The sequence below is a fragment of the Pipistrellus kuhlii genome, unplaced genomic scaffold, assembly GCF_014108245.1.
Source record: "Pipistrellus kuhlii isolate mPipKuh1 unplaced genomic scaffold, mPipKuh1.p scaffold_m20_p_12, whole genome shotgun sequence".
Classification (NCBI taxonomy): domain Eukaryota; kingdom Metazoa; phylum Chordata; class Mammalia; order Chiroptera; family Vespertilionidae; genus Pipistrellus; species Pipistrellus kuhlii.
In genome coordinates, this window is record NW_023425427.1 from 48,503,119 (window position 1) to 48,524,379 (window position 21,261).

Sequence of the window (21,261 nt, forward strand, 5' to 3'; positions counted from 1 at the left end):
GGCTTCTTTGGGGAAAGGCCATGGGCATCCCATCAGGAGGGTTTCTGGTGCCTCCTGTGGCCCCTCCTCCCAGAAGGTCCCACTCCCCTCCCCTGGCCAGGGCTCAGGGCTCTGAGCTTGGCCGGGAGGCCAGGTGGGCGGGGTAGCCTCTCGGAGGAGCTTCCCTCTGGCGCCGGGGCCTTAGCGCGGCGCCCGGCTCTCAGCCGTTCACTGGGCACCTGCGCCTCCCGGAATCCCCAGCTCCCTGCGGCAATTGTGCCAAACTCTGTCCGCGTGAGGGACCCCAGCCGTCGCCTGGTCCCTGCACCCCCGTAGGGTTAGTGGCAGGCAGCGAGCGCGCTTCTCTGGGGCAACCCCGGAATGGAGCCCTCACCCTGCGGGAGCCGAGGCTGCAGCGGGGGACCCCGCCTGGCCCCGGGGCTGGTGGTGGCGGCCCCTCCGCCGCCGGGGATCCCGCTTCCCCCAACTTTCCTGCGGCCGCCCAGCCTGCTGCTGCAGGCGGCAGCCGCGGGGAGCGGGGGCCCCCGGCCGGCGCCCGGGCTGGTGGGCGCGCTGGGCGGCGGCTTCCCGCGGACCCCCAAGTGCGCGCGCTGCCGCAACCACGGTGTGGTGTCCGCGCTCAAGGGCCACAAGCGCCTGTGCCGCTGGCGGGCCTGCGCCTGTGCCAAGTGCGCCCTGATCGCCGAGCGCCAGCGCGTCATGGCCGCGCAGGTGGCGCTGCGCCGGCAGCAGGCGCAGGAGGAGAGCGAGGCCGGGGCGCTGCAGAGGCTCCTGTACGGGGAGGGTCCCGGAGGTCGGACCTCGGGAGGCAGCGGCGGAACCCAGACCCCCCTGGAGGCGGGCGTCCCTGCGGAGGAGGTGACTGCGCTGGGATTGGAGACCTGGAGACGGGCCGGCAGGCTGGCCACCCCTGCTTCCCAGGCTTTCCAGCCAGAGGACGCGGAGGGAAAGCAAGGTGAGTTGGTTTTTATGTCCCTCTTTGCAAAAGAAAATGAGTGCTCTGGGGAGAAAGTATTTGAAACAAGCAGCCTTGTCCTGGAGGCGGGCAAATAAAAGTTGTTTTAAAAGCTCAGCCAAGTGGCTCAGTGGTTGAGTCTCCACTATGAACCAGGTCACCATTCAATTCCTGGTCCAAGGGCATAGGACCAGGTGTCAGGCTTCAATCCCAGTGTAGGGCATGTAGGAGGCAGCCGATTCATCATTTTCTCATTATTGATGTTTCTATCTCTCTCTCTCCCTCTCCCTTCCTCTCTGAAATACATACATACATACATACACACACACACACACACACACACACACACGCACATACATATAGTTTAAAAGAACACTAAGTTCTGGAAAACCGTTCTGCAATATGACGTGAATGAGGGCGGTTGAGGGCCATCACATTCACTGTGGAAAAGCTTTCTGTAAGGCCATAGGATAAGATAATGGAAAAAGTGAAGGGTGAATAATCAGATGAGCAATTTACCTTAGGCATGGAGTTTGTGCCCCAGTTTCTGTGACTTCTTCGTGTGAGTAATCATTGAGTGAAAAGTTTAGTGAGGGGACTGCGTTTTGAGCTTGATCCCGTACCGGTTTCAGCTGTAAAACCAGAGTAAACCTTCCGATCCTGTGGTGGGAAACTCACTGAGAGTTGAGAGTAGAGTTCCTGAGCTTTGGGGCAAACTTCTGGAGCCAGCGAGAAGTGGGGAAGAGACTGGAATCCACCGAAGCCTCTTTTCATCCCAGTCTCTCCAAATTTTTAAGCATTCAACCCGCATTCCTCATTTGTCAGCCTCCTAAAGTGTAAAATGTTCCAATATTTGAAGTTTCAGCTCTTCCTATATGGAAAAAAAAAATAACTTTTCCACATTTGTGAAAACACATATAGGAATTTCAAAGTCCAATATTAGCGATTTCTTACCCAAGGAGTTTTAACTATTATTATTTTTTAATTTATCAGCCACAAATCACTTTCATGCACTGTGTTACGATACACACACACACACACACACACACACACACAGATATACAAATACATACATATCTACACTGAACATACATATCTACATTTGACATATCCAAATTAACTTTTTCTGCTAATGCATATCCCACTGTATTTTAGTGAATTTCGTAGTCCTCATAGCAGTGAAAATGTTTCCAGTATTTTTTTTTAATCAATCCAAGACAGGTTGTATTATATGAGATTGTATGATAATGATACAGTAAGTTATTAATTAGAAAACTTTCCTAGATTATGAAAACTGCAGATCTTATATCACAGGGTGTGCTTTTGATAAAAAAAAAACAACAACACTATTTCTGTATTTACATAAGGCATATATGATTTTTTTTTACTTACGCCATTTTTTGCCCATGTTTTAGTTTATTTCAGCAGACAAAATAGACTTTAAACATTTCTTTTGAAATATCAAAGAGGGCTGAAGAGCAGAGTTATTAAACAAAACTACTATGAAAAGAAGTAACAGTTAAAATCCTATGAATTAAATTGACAGTGAGATTTGGCTGACAAGCCTCTGCTACAGACCGATTTATGTATTTTTCTTGGAGGGGTACCAAAGTGTTCTGTTCCATGGGGCCAATTATGTTATTTTGTTTTTTGGCTCAGTTGACCCCCTTTTATGGAAGATTAGTTTCACGGCTTTTCTAAACTGCCTCTTCTTACACAATATCCATGAGCTGTAGGAACATACTTAATTTACTCATTCGTGAGACAAAGACTAACAGTGATTCAGAGGTGAATAAAGATTTCCCTACACAAAAGGACCTTATATTCAAAATGAGGAAAACTATACCTATCCAAAAACTACAAGACATACTATACAATGATAATAGGAAAGAAGTAAAAAGAGCAATAGGAGTTGAAAGAACAGAGAGATGATATAAATGATATCACAGTATTTTAAAGATACTTATTTTCTAGATGGTTTCATGCAATCCATATTTTATTGTATTATATTGTATTATACTCCATGAGTTCAATGTAATAATTATAAATTGCTTTAGAGATAAAGTGTTGATGGCTTACACGTTCAGGGGGCTATATTTAATGAATCATCCTTGTAAATAAAATGGAATGGCAGACCAATGCCAATCTCTTTCCACTTGGCAGAATTACATCAAAAGAATTTTATTTAAAGTTGACAATACTAGAGTTGTAATTTTAAAACTTTTTAGGAGAAACATCCTTTCTTTTGTTGTATGTTTGATATAATGACAGCATTTTAGTGATCAAAATTTTCAACTGTATACTGACTTTAATTTTAAAATAAATCGTAGATATTATTTTAGAACGTAGGACCTCTCCTTGAGAAAACATAGGAGTTTTGCAAATTGTGGTTGTAAATCACTGCTTTAGGCAGTATTTGTTTTGTTGCATTCATAAGAAAGTAGAAAAAGAAAGTTTGACTGACATTTTCTGAGTATCCCATTTGACAATCTACTCTTTGAAAATAGAAATGAGATAAAATAAGACTATAGGGTAAACCAAAATAAAAATTACTTAGTGAATATATGCATTGTTATTTTCCTAAAGATATTCTTGTTTTATTAATATTCATGCTCAACCAGTTGAGGTAGAAAAATCAGATTGCTCTGTAAAAACATTTTTTTGGAAAATTCCCCCTTAAGATTACAAGGGAGTTGAGATTTGAAATAAATACATAATACATTATTTTTACCACACACTTTGAAGACCCATACAAATTACAATAGTGCAATAGTGCTATTTCTAATTTTCTCTTAGGAACAATTTGACTGTAACCTCTTCTCTCAATATTTTCCTAGGGTTGAAAAGAAAAGCCTGTATTTCACAGAGAATTGTAACAAATACCAACTCACTAAAATGAAGTATGTGACTGGTGTGATTTGAGATTGGTACAACAGTCATCATTATTGGTTTAGATTTGATATGGAGTAAACAATCTTGTCATTTTTTTTTTTTTTTACATTATTCAGGTAATTTAGTTGGAACTTGCTAATGTGAGCATTAAAAACCAATTGTAGAAATGTAGCATTAGTGATTCAATAGAATATTCATTTTCATACTCAGGTTGCTTCTTCTTTTGACTTCTTACCTAAACATACTATTTCACTCAGTTCTTTTTGCATCATGTCATTGTGAAAAGAAGACCCGCTTGGATAACAACAAAACTTAAGAGACATTTGGGAAAACCTCAAATTGCAATACTGGGTGTTACATTAACAATTTGGGATAACAATGGACTCTCATTTCTGATTCCTAAATAAGATACTGAATTTATATATTATTTAACTTTTGTGATCTTGAAATGGCATCATAAATAGCATTTCCTCACTATTCCAGCATTAGCATTTTCAAATGAGCTTTAAACATTCTTATTCATTAAAATGTCTTACAATGAATAAGTATTACTAATATACCATGAGGGAATGAATTATTCCATCCAGCATTATTTTTGAGTAGGCAGAACGATGTTCTGGGAAGTTTCTCCTTATTTGATTCCTCTTTATTTTTCTTTCCCCCCCAGAACACCAAGAGAGTAAATGTGACTCATACGAGAGTGGACAAAAAGAACCGGTCTCCAAACCTCATCAGCTCACCCTGGGACCATCTCCTAAGCCTGTGGGTGTCACTGGAAAACACAATCTTAGGTCATCTGTTTCAGAAAACTCAAACAAGGGTGATGGCCTTGTGTCCCCTCACCCTGGGGAGCAATCCGGAGGTGAAGAGAGCCCCAGGTCTCTATCATCCTCTGACCTGGAATCAGGAAACGAAAGCGAGTGGGCCAGGAACTTCACTGCTCCCAGGTCCAGACTTCGCACCGTGTCTTCAAGACCAAGAGATCCTCTTGATATCCTCACCAAGATCTTCCCAAGTTACAGGCGCGGCCGGCTGGAAAGCATTCTGCAGTTCTGCCAAGGGGATGTGGTCCAAGCCATCGAACAGGTCCTAAATGGGAAAGAGCACCAGCCAGACAGCAGGGACCTAGCAAGCTCAGGAGACTTGGGAAATACAGCTTTCCAGAGAGCTTCAAACTTCAGTTTCGCTGGAATTGGTTTTGGAACGCTAGAAAATAAATCAGCTTTTTCTCCTCTTCAAGCCAGTTCTGCTTCTTACGGACATGATTCAAGTCTCTACAGCTTAAGTCCTAGACTAGGTATCAGTCCCTTCCGGCTGGCGTATTCCTCTCCGGGAAGAGGGCTACCTGGTTTCATGTCTCCGTACCTAACTCCTGGGCTGGTACCAGCATTGCCTTTTCACCCAGCTTTGGATTATGCCTTTTCGGGGATGATTAGGGATTCCTCCCACCGTCCCAGTAAAGACAATATAACTGGCAGCAGACTGTATTCCAGGCTGACTCGGGACAATCTGTAACTCACCTGTCTGTTCCCCTTTCTGAAGCATTCCTAAAAGGCATGCAATGCGACCCCACACCTACCCCCACATCCACATCTCCTGATGTGTTCACTATTAGGTGAGTGGATTGCCAGGCCTTAAAGATGCTGTTTTTAAAAAACAATATAATAAACTTGAGATTTAAAGACTTCTTTAGCATTTATTAAGTGAAAGAAACATTTAAACATTATATGTGCCTTGAATAAAGCCGTTTCGAGAAATACTTTTACTTTAAACTAACACACTTTCTCCCTAAAATATACATAAATTCCTATTTTAAAACTGTACTTGTTTCTTATTTTATTTTATTGAAAAGTGGGGTTTATAGTTGTAAAATACATTTGTAAGTATGAAACAATCCAGCATTATATAAAATTAACCAAAGGAAGAATTGAACAATTGAGGTATGTCTAAATAATTATTGTTTTGAACTTTTTCTTTCCTTCTGTTCCTTGTACACTGGAGAGAAAAGAAAAAAGTTATTCAAAGCATTTTAAAATATTTTATTCACATATACATGATTAGTAATAAGTAAAACTTCTGAGAAATTTAAATTCCTTACTTTTTCTAAATGTCTTGTTTTTTATTTGTATCTGTCCTTTGTGATAACAGTGCCATTAATAAAACATTTCTCTTTAAAGTGAATGTTGTGAATGACACAAAGGCCAATGAAGTAAATCTTAGGAAAATAAGGCTCTGCCATCTCCTGGCCACTATCACTAATTGCAATTGAGTACTGACAATATAAGAATTAGCTAATTCATATAAGGTAACCATCTTTTGCACAGTAATTTTAGATTATGCTACACAGAAATTGTCATATTATAAAATGAACATTTGCTGTGGGTGAGAATTTTATTCTTTCAGTGTTCTATGCCTATATCTGGGAAAATGCCCTTTTCTCTGTTTGTGACAAGAATAAAGCAGTCATTCTCAAAGGTAAACATGTTATTCAGAGAATTTAAATAGCTTTTCAGATAAATATTGACTGTAGATAGGAGATGCTTAATGCATTGAAGAGAAATGATAAGATTTCCAGAGGGGAAAAAATTGTCATTAAATTTTAAAGGTTTACTCGAGATTTGAAAAATCTGGAGCATTTGAAAGCTGTTTATTTCAGTCAATGAAAAGTCCCTGAGAAAACTGATTAAAAAACAATTTTATGAAAAGTTTTAATGTGTCATCATTCTTTTTAAATGACAATAGCTTTATTGTTTTTGTTAGGAATAAATAGGAACCCAGCTGTGGTGTAAGATAGTTGGTGAATGAGACATGGTTTAAACAGTGAGAGCATTATGATTCACTAGAGATTTCTTAAATTATATTCTTAAATTATATGTATATGTGCATACACACACACACACACACACACACACACACACACTTATTCACTCAAGTCCTATCAGTTCTGTTATCTTGAAGCCTTTTCCATGAAGCCAAATAAGAATGTATTTCTAAAGTATATATTTACCAGCAAATATATTAAATGACTGCATGGTATCTAGCACTGATTTAGAATGTAAATATGTTCAGTAGACTATGCATTAATTTTAATAGTGTGAATTTGAGAAAGCAGATTCTGTAAAAATTTGATGTAATTAACATTCATTATTTATAAAAATATTTTAGATTCTAAGTCTGAATCATGGAACAATGCCTGGCAAGTAGTTGATATTCAATTGCTGCACATTGAGTGAAGAAAACTATTTTGGAAACTAGAACTCATTGATAAAACCAAAGAATTCTTCAAAGTGGCCTTCAGACTCACAGTTTTGCATATAATTTCATGGGGTTTTTGAATCTGCTAAATATCATTCAGATTCTAATCCTTGGTTATTCTTAAGTTGTTTCCAATGTATAAATTCATTTACTGAATACTATTTTTTTTTGAAAAGTGCTAGATCTTACAGAGGATACCAAACATCAAATATTGCATTCTCAAGAAAGTTACATTAAACAATAGAGATCTAGTTTAAAAATACAACAATGCTAGAATTGCTAAATTCTTTATGTGTTTTACATAATGCTGTGCATGTGTCCATTTGAGAGACTGAATTGCTTTGAGACTGGAAAACATCTGTTTTTGGCAGTATTCAAAAAATAATTTTACAATCTTAAAACTTAACATATAATGCTTTATATGTTTCATACCCTTTACAATAATTTCATGACTTTGATAATTTTATAGAATAGATAATTTTGTTCAACCATTCAGTTGTACGTGAGGAAATAGTGGCTCAGCAGTAGTATTGTTCATCCCAGTGTTACAATAATAATGTTAGCAATCAGGAGTGTAAGTTACTTCACCAATTTCAGTTAGGACCATAAGGTGTGAAAAGAAGACTCACTTTATGAGGAGGGATTCATGTCTGTCTATTCAGCTTTGTACAGTATCTGGGACATAATAGGTGCTCAATTAATGGTTTTATACTGACTGAATTAAATAAAAACAATAAAAACAAAGTATTAGCTTAGGAATTTATTTAATAACAACTTATTAAGCATTTGCTTTGTGCCAGGCACTGTACAAGAGACAAAGAGGGGACTAAGATACAAGACCTTGCCTCAATTGCTCACAGTCTATATTACCGTATGGATAAAAACATCCAACTGAGTATTGTTGGTACTCTTTGACATTGTCATTACACTGCAGAATTCTTTGTAATCTTGACATTTATGCCCATGGATGTTGCTTGAAGCCTGACCTCCTAAGCCTCTAATGAGGGGCGAGAGGAAGAGGGGGAACATCAGTTAGGGAAGTCCATTCTATTCGGTAGACAACCTTCAGGTCTGTGATGAAAGACATGAGCAAAGAGGAGGCTTTTGTTTCCTTTAATGGAGTCTTGTATGGACATTACCCAAGTCTCCTCATGGCCTCTGGATCAGAATTATTGCCCAAACCCAATCTCAGGGTTGGTCTTTTGGAATTCATCTGAATCAGTGCATAGGCCTCCTGGTCTAAGCTCTTCTCTGGCTATTCTGTGAAAATGGGTTAGAGCTGAGGGGCCAATTGAAAAGCAAATGAGTCAAATCTGTTTTCTCTGCAACTTCTGCTGAAACAAAAGAATCCTAGGGATTTTAAGATCTCTCCTCCTAGAAATTCCTAACTGTGAACTCAGAACTAAGGAAACTATTTTTGAAGTGTCCTAGCCCAGTGGTCTAAAAACTGTGGCTCGTGAGCCACACGTGGCTCTTTGGCCCCTTGAGTGTGGCTCTTCCACAAAATACCACGGCCTGGGTGAGTCTATTTTGAGGAAGTGGCGTTAAAAGAAGTTTAAGTTTAAAAAATTTGGCTCTCAAAAGAAATCTCAATCGTTGTTCTGTTGATATTTGGCTCTGTTGACTAGTGAGTTTGCTGACCACTGTCCTAGCCATTTAACTCTTTATATATTTAACTCTAAATATATTTTTAGACATTTAAAAATATTTGAAACTAAAAAGCATTCAGAATCTAAGGAGCTAAGGAAAAAGCACTCATCACATACCACTGTAAACCGAAAAGGTCTCCCATACACAAATTGAGACAGTGCGTCATCAGCTTCATAAAGGCAAATCTTTCCTCAGAGCAGCCTGATTCTTAAGCATCGATGCTCATCTTTTAGGTCAAGGATAGTTTCTGGCTCAGACCTTTTACTTTTATCACCCCCATCCCCACATCTCTAAATAATCCTGTTATGATGTAAAGCTAAGACCTTAGTTATTTAAGGTCATCCCCTTAAAAACTGAAGCTGCTTTGATATAATATATCAGAGCAGCTATGCCAAACATTAAAATACCCTGTTTCGTTTATTTGCTCTTGCTTGTTAAATATTCAAAGGAAGGGAATTCATCACCATTTTCCATTTCTAAATTAATTCCATGCTAGTGATGGGAATTTAAGGAAAGAAGACAGGAATGCGGACTGTGAAAGATGTCTCTCTCATCCCTTGGCAAATTTTGCTTGCCATGATATTCCCAAGATCCATCCATGGTGTTGCAACGACACTATTTCATCTTTTCTTATGACTGAGTAGTATTCATTGTATATATGTACCACATCTATTTTATCCAATCATCTATTGAAGAACACTTCAGTTGGGATGTATTGGCCACCATGAATTAATACTACAGTGAACATAGGGGTACATATGTCTTTATAAATAAATGTCAGTTGTTTTGGGTAAATAGCCAGAAGAGGGATTTCTGGATTATATGGTAGCTCTATTCTTAGTTGTTGTTTTTTTAAATATGTTTTTATTGATTTCATAGAGGAAGGGAGAGAGAGAGAGGTAGAAACATCAATTATGAGATAGAATCATTGATTGGCTGCCTCTTGAACTCCTTGAACGGAATGGGATCCAGGACCCTTCAGTCTGCAGGCATATGCTCTATCCACTGAGCTAGGGCTATTTTTAGTCTTTTGAGGAATGTTCATACTGTTTTCCATAATGGCTGTACCAGTTTAAATTCACACTAGCAGTGAATGAGTTTTCCTTTCTCTACACATCTCTCCAACACTTGTTATTACTTGTCTTGTTGATAATAGACATTCTAACAGGTATGAGGTAGTATCTCATTGTGGCTTGGATTTGCATTTCCCTAATAGCTAATAAAATTGAGCATCTTTTCATATTTTTGTTGGCCAGTGGTTTGTTCAGGTCTTCTGCCCATTAAAAAACAAATTGGATTACTTCTTTTTTATTGTTGTGTTGTATGAGTTTTTTATTTATTCTGGATATTAACGACATTTTTAAAGTTGTTGTTTGCAAATATCTTCTCACATTCAATTGGTGGCCTTTTTGTTTTGTTGATAATTTCTTTTGGTGAGAAGAAGCTTTTTAGTTTGACATAGTCCCAGTCATTTTCTTTTGCCTTTACTTCTCTTGCTTTTGAGATCAGGTTTACAAAATACTGTCTATGACCAACATCCACAATCATGTTTTAAAATGCTTGATTCTCATCTTCAAACTTCCATTTTATTGTGCCTGTATGACATTGAAGACCTTAGAGTTAAAAAAAAATTAATTGCATACATAGACAACAGGGAAAGAGATCAGAATTTATAACACTTTTTTTTTAATGAGAAAAAGAAGGTGTCATTTATTGATTGTTACATTTACTATGAGATTACCATGTAATGTAACTGTTCTAAAAGTCTATTGAAATTTAGATTACAAAGTATACAGAATGAGTGAGATGATAGTACTATATGCTCTGGAATATCTATTAGTCAGATGTTAGCTGAAGTAGTGTGGACAGTTCCGAGTGCCATGTATAAGAGTCACTCTAAAGGCTGGGGTGTAAGCAAAGAGGCATAGTTGCTAAATGGTGATTGTGGTGGCAGTTTTAGAATAGGATAAATTAAAGCATTTTTGATAAAATGAACTGGGCTTACTCTTTATAGTGCAAAAGAACTTACATGGAGACAGAATTCAGAGGAATATAAGGAAGGACATTTTGGCAGTTAGTAACTGTCTAAGAGTAGAATGGCTGCCTGGTGTTATAATGTGTTTTCTATTTATTGAAAATACCATGTAGATATTATCAATCAGAGACCTGACTGATGGGAGTTTTCATTATTGCTTTAGTGTTAGGACTGAATCATTTTTATAAAGCCAACATGATATCAAGAACATGATAAATATTTGTTTAATAAATGAATAAATGACTTTAAATTCTAAGACCATTAAGGTAAAAATTTCCAACCATTATCTCTATCTCTCTCTCTATATATATAGATATGCATATATACCGAATGGCAGAACCTAATATGCATATATACTGAGTGGCAGAACAACTGAACAACCAAACAACCAGTCATTATGAGATGCACTGACCACCAGGGTGGGCACGCAGAACATGACGGGAATCGGCCTCAGCGGGGTGGTGGAGCAGGTGAGCAATGACACTAGACCAAGGTGGGGCACCGGTCGCTGTCACAGGGGCGAACCTCTGGTGGTTACAGAAAATTCTTTGCTCCTGCATGCTGTGGTCCCATCTGGTGCTTGCACCTGCTGCTGGTGCCAGCAGCCCCTGCTCATACCTGCAGCCAGTGCCAGAGCTGCCACTTGTACCTGTTTCTGGCACCTGGCACCAGTCTTGATTGCTTGGCGCCAACAGTGGGTGTGAGGGACGAGGGATGGCTCTGATTGTCCCTGAGGGCTTCTCCATCTCCCCTTGCTCCTGAGGAGCAATCAGGGCAGCAGCTGCCACTCGTACCTGCTGCTGGTGCTGGCCCCAATTGCTCCGCACTGTCAGCAGGTACAAGTGGGGCCAGCACTGTCAGTGCATGGGAGCAATGGCTGTGGGAACAGAGCTGCTGGCAGATAGGAATAGAGCTGCTGGCAGAGCTGCTGGAGATTGAGGGCCATGGTGGTAGGGGCCAGGCAGCGGCACAGAGGATGGACCAAGACCTGCCCCTGTGCCCAATGCAGCCCACAGTTCCTTTCAAAGTGCACGAATTCATGCACTAGGCCCCTAGTTTGTCAATACACATTGCAATTTTGTTCATCAGAAGTTTTCCTATATGATAGTCTCTTGGGAGCATATAAAAAAAGGGAGAGAGAATAGTGTCTGATTTACAAGTGGTTCAGAGTGGTAGAGGTTAGTATGAGGTCAGTAGGTATCCATGGCATAAGGAAGAAGAGGAGCGCTCAAAAATGACCTGGAAGGACACTGAAGATAAACTTTAAAATATTTTCCATAAAGTATATGCAAATATGTCTCCCTAGAGCACATGTGTCAAACACAAGGCCCGCGGGCCAAATCCGTCCTGCCAGGCCTTGCAATGTGGCCCGCACCGCGCTGTCATCACTGCACTCCGCTGCGTTTCCATCACAATGACAGTTTATGACTGTTCAGTAAACCATTCGGCCCGCGATTTAGGCTGGATTTTAGATTTTGGCCCCTTCTCTGATTGAGTTCGACACCCCTACCCTAGAGGAACCATTGCTTCAAAATTGAGAAGACTTAGGATGGACGTTAGCTATACAACTTGGGCAAGTTACTTAAACTCTCGGGCATTTGTTTCTTAAGATAAACCAAGTAAAGTGCATAATACAGTAATGCTTATATACGGAGTGCTAACTAAATTACTTTTGTTGTGATTACTCTGTAGTAAGATATTGTTTTCGTGGCAGTCTCTGAATAAAGGTACTATAGTTACATTTAATCTGCTTCTAGCAGACTTGGAATCCAAAAGGCAGGCATCACCAGATAAATATATAGGCTTAGTTCTCGTCTTCTCATTTGGTTGTTCATTTCATAGGTGAGCCACATGTTTATAGCACACTATTGTACGTTACTTGGGTTCTTTTAAGGACTATGTGAATCCAGTTTTGTGTTCACTTACACTTACCCATCAGGATTCAGTCAAAGAAACAGTCTCTTTAAGTATATATGGAAATAAGGGAGTTGTTATAGAAAGTTGACCTAACATCAACATTGAGGGAGCTGGGAAGTGAAAGTCTATAAGAAGAAAACCGACAGATCAGAGAAGAGTCACAAAGTGATCTCCTAAAGTATTGGTATGGTTAGACAAGTGGGAAGAAATGAGAACTCACAGGAAATCTGTGAAGCTCACCATGTCCAGTCATTCAAATAGTTCTAGGAGGCAGTTGTAAAGGAAGTCTAGAGAAGCTAGTGGCTCTGCAGAGCCACTAATGGTGGGTTTGCAAACAAGCACCTGGTGGTGGGTCTGCCCCTGCTGCTGGTCAGCGAGGTCTGCAGTCCAGAGCAGCCCTTGTCAACTTGGCATTCATACTCATAGTAACGATATTTGCTTCCAACTAAAGGCAAAAAAAAAAAAAAAAAAAGAAATCATTCTTTCACCTAAAATTGATGCAAGTATTCTTTGCACAACAAACAACATGCTTAACCTCTTCCCTAATGTGGATATACAAAGTGACTTATCTGCCTTTGAGGAACATTTATTTTTCTCCCAGCAGAGTCAAGTCCCGCTTTGAATATCCTAGAACTTTAATTCTGAGACATAGTTGACCACTGTTAATCAATCTTATGTTAGAGTAAGAAAGTGTGTGAGAGAGAAAATTGGTGCATACAAACACATACTTAGAAGCAAGGAAGATATAATGTTTTATTTACTAGTGACCTCATATTTGGAACTGGTCTTGGGATCATAGATGGTATTTATAACTCCCATTTCCCACTTCTTTATTTCATACACTTTTTGCCCCAGCCAGTGTCCACGTTAATTGTAGTTCCTTACTTCATGGAGTCACTAAAATCTTCATTCATGAAAACTTTCTGTCATTATAGTCCTTCCTTTTTTTTTTTTTTTTTTTTTTTTTTTTTTTTTTTTTTTTTTTTTTTTTTTTTAACTTTCCTTTAACTTTTACCAAAAAACATAGGAAGAGTAGGTGACATTCTGGAGGGTCTCCTTCATACTGAAAATACTTTCTCTAACCTCTTTCCTCTTGTTTCAGTGGCATGAGATGCCCAAAGTAGCCAACGGTAATCTCAGTTTCCAGTACAAATGGAAATACTTTCTTCTTTGTGAAGTAAAACCTCTAAGCCAAAAACAAACAAATAAACAATCCAAACGTTGTAGCAGAAGGAAACAAAAAATATTGCCAGTGATTCATTAGCAGTCATAGGTGAGGAGCTATTTCCACATCTATTCTATGATTCCTGGACTCCTGAATTCTGAGTATAGGAGAAACATCATTACATGTTTAAAGCTGATTCAAAGCCTATTTTACATTCAGGAGGACATGATTCCAATCCCATAAAATGCTGTCATCAGGTGGTATCATAAGTGAGTCTTCCAAAGGCCATTCCATAATTTTATTAGGCTAGCTGTTTGAGGATGAGGGAAACATAATGATACCAGAGAATACCATGAGTTTGAGCCCAATGTTGTACTTCATTTGCTATAAAATGAGTTTCTTTTTTAGAAACAGTGTTGTATGGAATATTATGATGGTGACTAAACCACAGATGGTAGTTTTAGCAGAAGCACTGACTGTAGGAAAGGCAAAACTATATCCAGCATAAATGAATATTCCAGTGAGAAAAAAGAGCTGGTCCTTCAATGATGGAAGTGACCCAATATAATCAACCTGCTACCAGGTGGGTGGGTAGCCAGTTCCCCTAGGCAAAGGTACAATTTCAGGGGCACAGTTTTGAAATTTGCTCTTGGCAGGTTGGGCACTCAATCGTGGCTATTGTCAAATTGGCTTTTGTGAATGAAAATCCATATTACTGAGCCCATGCATGAGTTCCACTTTTGCTTTCATAATCATTGTCTTCATGAGCCAATTGAGCAATTATGGCTATAAATGAATAGTAAAAGAATGGGTAACTTTGTACATATGTTTATTAAGATTTGCTGTTATAAAGTTATTTTGTGAGCATTTACATGGAACAAAAATATTCTCATATTTCTTACCACATACCTCTTCTCTAAGTAATGTTTCTTCCAAGTTGCTGACCATCCATTCAAAATTAGCCACTGCTCATGACTCATCTTAGTTATGTACCTCTATCTGTATCTCCTACCAGGAAAATAAACAGCCAGGTGCACAGCTTGAAGTTTCTCTCATGGGAAAGGTTTTATTCTCTATGATCTTACAGGGCTACACCTGTAGTGCTGCAGCTGTGTACTTCGGGAAGTGCCAGAATGTTATGTGGGATTGTCAGTGAACAAAGACCAAATTGTTCTTCCTCATTCTGCTGTTACAGACAACACACACACACACACACACACACACACACACACACACAAAAGAGAGAGAGGGAGAGGGAGAAGGAGAGGGAGAAGAAGAGGGAGAGGGAAGGAGAGGGAGAGGGAGAGGGAGAGGGAGAGGAGAGGGAGAGGGAGAGGAGAGGGAGAGGGAGAGGAAGAGGAGGCAATGTGTTAGAGGTAGGAGCTATAGATATATTTGAACCACTTTTCATGCAACTTATTTGTGACTTCAAAACTTGTGGAGAAGAACCTATCACCTCCACTTTACTGAATACTGCTATGGAGGGCTTGGTGGGTCAGACAACATCTTATTCATTATGAGTATTTAAGATCACATGATTATTTAATAGAGCCCTATTAAGTGTTAGGACTCTATTGGGACCAAGGAACAAGGCAGGAACTTTTTATCAAATGAAAATAATTTTCAGAGAAAGTATAACTCTTTCCCAAAGTCCAAGAGGTATACTGTAACCAACCTTTAGGAGTCTGCCATCACTTTCCAATAGGATTCCCAACTGCCATACACAGTCAAGCACCATTGGATATATGAAATCACATGATCCAAGTGGTAGGCGGGTTGAATGATAGCCAGTTTCTATTGTAGAACCTCCTTTAGATCTAGTTCCAAAATTGACAGCTAATTGGGTTATTTGATATGTAGGTTGAAGTAAGATGTCCAAATCTATATCTATTGCAACCAAAATATAGATGCCTACTTCTTAGAGGTAGCAGGTGCTAGATGGAGACACATTCATCATTTGATAAGAGATATTTCAACGTGCACTAGACCATTGATCACTAGGAATTTAACAGATATGACATATTCCTGAATTATTATGGTGCTTATTCTTTCATTCCCTGACATGCATATATCTTAACAAGATATCCAATGTACTTGATCCTTTCTGCTCACTAACCAATCAGCATATCAATAGAGTTCTAAGAAGGAATCCAAAACCATATTACTGTTTTTGATGGCCCTTACTAAAAAGTACAGAGAAAAAGGATTTTTGAGATTAACAGTCTCAAACTAGGATAAAAGGGTAGTGTGGATTTGTTTCAATAAAGTGACCACATCTGGAAATACAACTACATTGTAGTTACCATCTGATTAAGTTTATGATAGTACTCTGTTGTTCATCAAGATCCATCTGCCTTATCTACAAGCCAAATAGATGAGTTGAATGATGATGTGATAGGACCCTTTCAGTTCTTGATGGTGACATGAACCTTGGCAGTCTTTTCAGGAATCTTAAATTGCTTTTGTTTCACTACTTTGATAGGGAGTAGGAGTTCTACAGATTTCCACTTGATATTCCGTTGGAATCATCTTCAGTCTATAAGTGAGATCCAATGTGAAGATTCTACTTGTTGCAAGGTATGAGTTGAGAAAATAAACATGGGGTAATTTTGGGCACCCATTTGGCTCACTATGAGATGTACCAAAACGCCATTGATGATTGGACTTCATTCCCCTTTTTAAACCTTATCCATCCTGGTGGATCACAGCGGCAGTTTAGGTTCCCAGGGTATAGCCATTGTCCACTAAACCCTGAAAATGTGATTATTTCTCTTTTACCAATATACAGTACAATCACCTGGTGAATTGGCTCAGACTCGTTTGGGGAAATTCAGGAGGAAGGTTTATTGTTAAATTCATTAGAAGTATAACACGATCCATAATCAAGAGGACCCATCCTCAATTTTTATAAGAGCCTCTGCATCTATAAACAGGTTCAAGTGTAGGCATTTATTGAGGTGCCATAACTATTACGGTGATTTAAGAAAGAGTTTTGTCAGATTTAGAACCTTTCTAATTAGACAAATCTAGTATGATCTTAAGTGGTTTTCTAACTTATTTCATTCCTAGATACACAATGATTAATTAGTTAATGCCAAAAAGCTCTGTAGGTTAAAATGTTATGGCAACTGCTTTGCTCTATGTTGGTGTTTGTTTTTTTAAATGTTCATGCTTTTTAGTATTCAGGTCCATCCATCAGTGCTCTAAAATAATGTTTGGGCTTATGTAGGAGGTAACCAACTAATGTCTCTCACATCTATGTTTCTCAAATTGATGTTTTTCACATTGATGCTTCTCTCTGACTTTCCCTCTCTCTACCACTCTCCCTAAAGATCAAGAATTAACAATAACAACAACAATAACAACAACAACAACAACAACAACAAAAAGTAGCATGTCAAGAAGCAGCTGTGTATATACAATTTAAACCAATTTACCCTTTGTGTTGAATATACATAGTGGGGATAGACAAAAATATATTTATTTAAAAATTAAAAAGACATAGCTCAAAAACAGGGTAAATATTTCTAAAGGCAAGAAATAGAACAGTAACTAAACAAAAGGGTAAAGGTACATGTCTCTTGTTCTTGAAGAACCCAAATAGTCAAAGGCCATAGGAACTTGAATACTTTGAACTAATGTCAACACACATTGCCTTCTGTTCCTGGGTAGTTGAAGAAAAAACATCAATGAATGAAACTTGTAGTATGTGGCTGGGGTTCTCTGCAAGGAAAGAAAGTTGAAAACAGTTGCCACAATTGCCTAAAGTTGTATCTTGGATGAGGTGACAGAAAAGAGAAAACAATTATGTAATCAGAATCTGGATTATGCTCTATTATGGCCATTGATATCACCTTTATACTAATGTGAAAAGGGAGCCTTGTAGTGCCAATATAATGCATGATCACAAATTAGATGTAATTCTTTTAAATTAAAAATATTTTTATTGATTTCAGAGAGGAAGGGAAAGAGAGAGAGAAAGATTGACAATGAGAGAGGATCATTGATCAGCTGCCTCTTGCAGGCCACACATTGGAGATTGAGCCTGCAACCTGAGCATGTGTCCCGAATGGGAAATTAATCATGGCCTCCTGGTTCATAGGTCAATGCTCAACCACTGAGCATGGGGGTTTTGAGGGGAGCCATATAAACAAGAAAAAATCTGCTAGATAAGGAAGTGTGAACACAGAGAATAAGAAAAAGAAAAAAGTGAACTATCACTAAAGATAGGCATGCAAATGAAAATTTTAATACACATGAGAAAATCTACTTCCAAGACAGCCATTGCAAGAAATAGTAGGGACATGAACATATGTCCATGAAATTCAAATTACAGAACAATTTGGGGATGACTTTAAAATAAACATTTAAGAACTTCAAAGGTATAAAAGTAGAAGTAGTAGTTAAAAGGAAACTAATTTATGAAACAAATTCAGACTGTTATGTATTTCTGAAAAACAGGTGGATTTGTTAAAGAACTGTCTTAAAATGTAAGGAATAAAAAATATTGGAAAGTAATTAGCTAATTGGAAAATTATACTGAGAAGTTCATCTGTAGCCTAGCACAAAGAGTTAGAGTTGAAAAAGATAAGTGGGTTTTTAAAATGGTGATAGGAAATAGATTGAGAGGCTCCAACATATGTTCTATGAACAGAGAATTGAAGAAATTGTATAGAAGCAATAATAGCTAAGATATTTTTAGTTATGCAGTAGTGGGAAGAGAAAAAAAACACAATAAAGCAGTTGAAATATGTCTGTAAATGTTATTAGCTACTGTGTATCTACTTTTTAAAAATAGAAATTTATGGGAATATAGGGTAGACAGCAAAAGGAAAGTATTATTGGAGAAATGGGTATTTGTAGGTAGTTAAACCTGGTCAACATTCTTATCTCTTCTGTGTGTGTATGGAGGTGGGGTGGGGGAAGATAGAATGATGGAATAACTTTAGGGTTTATCAGAACAAAAATATTTACTTAAGTATACAAATTGAAAACCTAAAGGTCATCACCAAAGAATTATAATGACATTTATAACTTCTAAACCATGAGATGTGTTGATATACATTTTAAGTCATTTTTATGCAGATATCCCACTCCTTGTATAGAGTCATGAACTTACTCTCCTCCATCCTTCAGATTTTCTGCTGAGACTCACTGAGTAAACCCAACTCGAAGCCAGAGGAAAGGGGAGCTGGTTAAGGTGTCTATATGGATCCACCTCTTGGGACACAGAGAATAGTCGAGAAGTGGGAGAGTTGATCTGGAGGTCTAAAAGAGCATATCTGGTACAACTTCACTTTAAAAATAAATCCCAGATAGAATACAGGCCCATATGTAGAAAATAAAACTTTGAAATAATTAGAAGATCATATGAGATTATCTTTATATCTAAAGGGTATGAAATATTTCTTTACCAAGATCTCCAAAACATACTTCCCCAAAAGACAGATGGGTGGAACTATAGTAAAATTAAAATTTTGGAACAATAATACACAAAATTACCAAATATACACAACACACTTCATATGTATCACACAGAAGATAACTGTCCAGGACATCTAAATAGTATGAATCAGTGAAGTTGACCAAATAACAATAAATTTCACAATAGTTAAAGTGAAACTAGTTGAATCTTTATGGATCAGCATGGATAAACTCAAGACAAAATACTGAATTTAAAAAAGAAAGGATTATGTGTACTATAATTCCATTTATGAAAATTATACTAAAAATACAGAACATGCTATGTATTGTTTATGGATAGAAATGTAATGAAATACAAACACATGGATTAGCTATAGTAAAGAAATCATGTGATTTGCTTCTGTGTAGGAATGGAGAGGAATGGGAGTGGGGAGTGTAAAATAGGATTTGAACATGATCTCAAACATTTTATTTCTTAAAACACCCTAAGAAATATAATATGACAGAATGTCAATTTTATTTAATTCAAGAAGTATAGGTACTTTGCATTATCCTTTTTATTTTCTGGACTTTAAATTTTTTAAAAATAACAAAGAGGAAAATACTTCATTTATCCAATACAAAAATATTCTCTCTGATATATGAGAGTGATTGGGGTCATCATTACATTATATTAATTTAAATTCTGTTGACCAAGTTCATGGCTGAAGTGATGAAACTACTTTTGTGTTTATTCTAGTCCCACTGTTTCTCTGGTAATGGATCTAAACAAGCAAGAAATATTTATCCCCAGTCTTTCTTTCCCATAGCAAAAGGGAGCTGTCAGCATTAAAATTTTTCCCAAGAGTTTAGGAACTAAGCAATCAGAAAGAGGTTCTTAATTCATGCATAAGTGTTAATTGATTTTTTTTAATTCATTAAGCAACATGCACAAAACAGTATTCTGGACTATATAGATAAATACAGAAATTACCTTAGAGAAAAAAAGTGGGTGGCAGGAAATTAACATTTACTAAACACCTCAAGTGTGCCAGCCCCTAGACAGGAATTTTAGTGCACAGGTAGGCTATTAATATGAAGTTTTTTAAATTTAATGTTTTAAAATATATATTTAGAATTATTTAATTTTGCCATTTAGAAACTTATTTCCTGTCGATACAAATTGAATATTTATGTTCTAAGTAAGGGATTCATTCCACAAACTAATTACCACGGCGTTGAACTTTTGTTGCACGCATTGGTCATGCATACTCTACGGAAAGGGATGCCTCACTTGGACAGAAGAGTGGAAGCTTCAAATTTTATTTAGACTACACTTGAACTTTGTTGTATCTGTCTTTTCTGTTAGCAGAACATTTCCTGTTCTTCCTTTTGTTCTTTCTCCAATTTTCTTTTCTGATTTCTTGCCCTGCAAAATTTATTGAGTGACATCAAAGCTAAAAACAAGGTCTTAAGGTTTAACTCTTGATTTTGCTCCTTCCTATTTGATCTTGGGTGACATACTGACTTTTTAATGTCCCAGTCTCCTTGCCTGATAATTGGGACCATAATAATACTAATGCTTAGCTCGTATCTTGTTGGATAGGGAGATAGGTAGATTAAAAGTAGGAAATAATACATTCACCTCAGTTCAATAGCAAGGGGCATTAAGACTGAAAATGAAACTTTTTGTTTTTTTAAATAGTTAAAATTTAGATGACAAAACAACTCATTTATTCTTAGAAAAAAGTACTTTATGACACAATCCCGGGCTTCAGATTTTCAGAGCTGAGGGTGTGAGGCAATCCCAGCTTGAGAGTCTTTAGCCTGGAATGTCCCATACTTGTGCTATGCTTTGTACACCTTACTCAGAATGCATTGGTTCTATAAGGAGTGATTTTTAAATCTTCCACTTGAGGGTGCTGTCTACTTCTGTGGGAAATGGAATTGCACAAATGTTCCAGTTACACAAGGAACCTTTTTCTTTCT

At 37.9% G+C, this 21,261-nt stretch overlaps 1 protein-coding gene across 1 annotated transcript; it reads left to right on the top strand.

Moving 5' to 3' along the window:
- Positions 1 to 303: 303 nt before the first annotated feature.
- On the top strand, positions 304 to 5,606 carry DMRTA1 (DMRT like family A1). The gene is made up of 2 exons (XM_036434291.2): positions 304 to 955; positions 4,515 to 5,606. The coding sequence occupies exons 1-2, from the start codon at positions 361 to 363 to the stop codon at positions 5,360 to 5,362; spliced, it is 1,443 nt and encodes a 480-aa protein (XP_036290184.1). The 5' UTR covers positions 304 to 360; the 3' UTR covers positions 5,363 to 5,606.
- Positions 5,607 to 21,261: the final 15,655 nt, after the last annotated feature.

Coding starts and splice junctions, on each gene's coding strand:
- DMRTA1 (XM_036434291.2), top strand. CDS start 361: ATGGAGCCCTCACCCTGCGGGAGCCGAGGCTGCAGCGGGGGACCCCGC. Junction 956..4,514: donor GGACGCGGAGGGAAAGCAAG/GTGAGTTGGTTT, acceptor TTTCCCCCCCAG/AACACCAAGAGAGTAAATGT.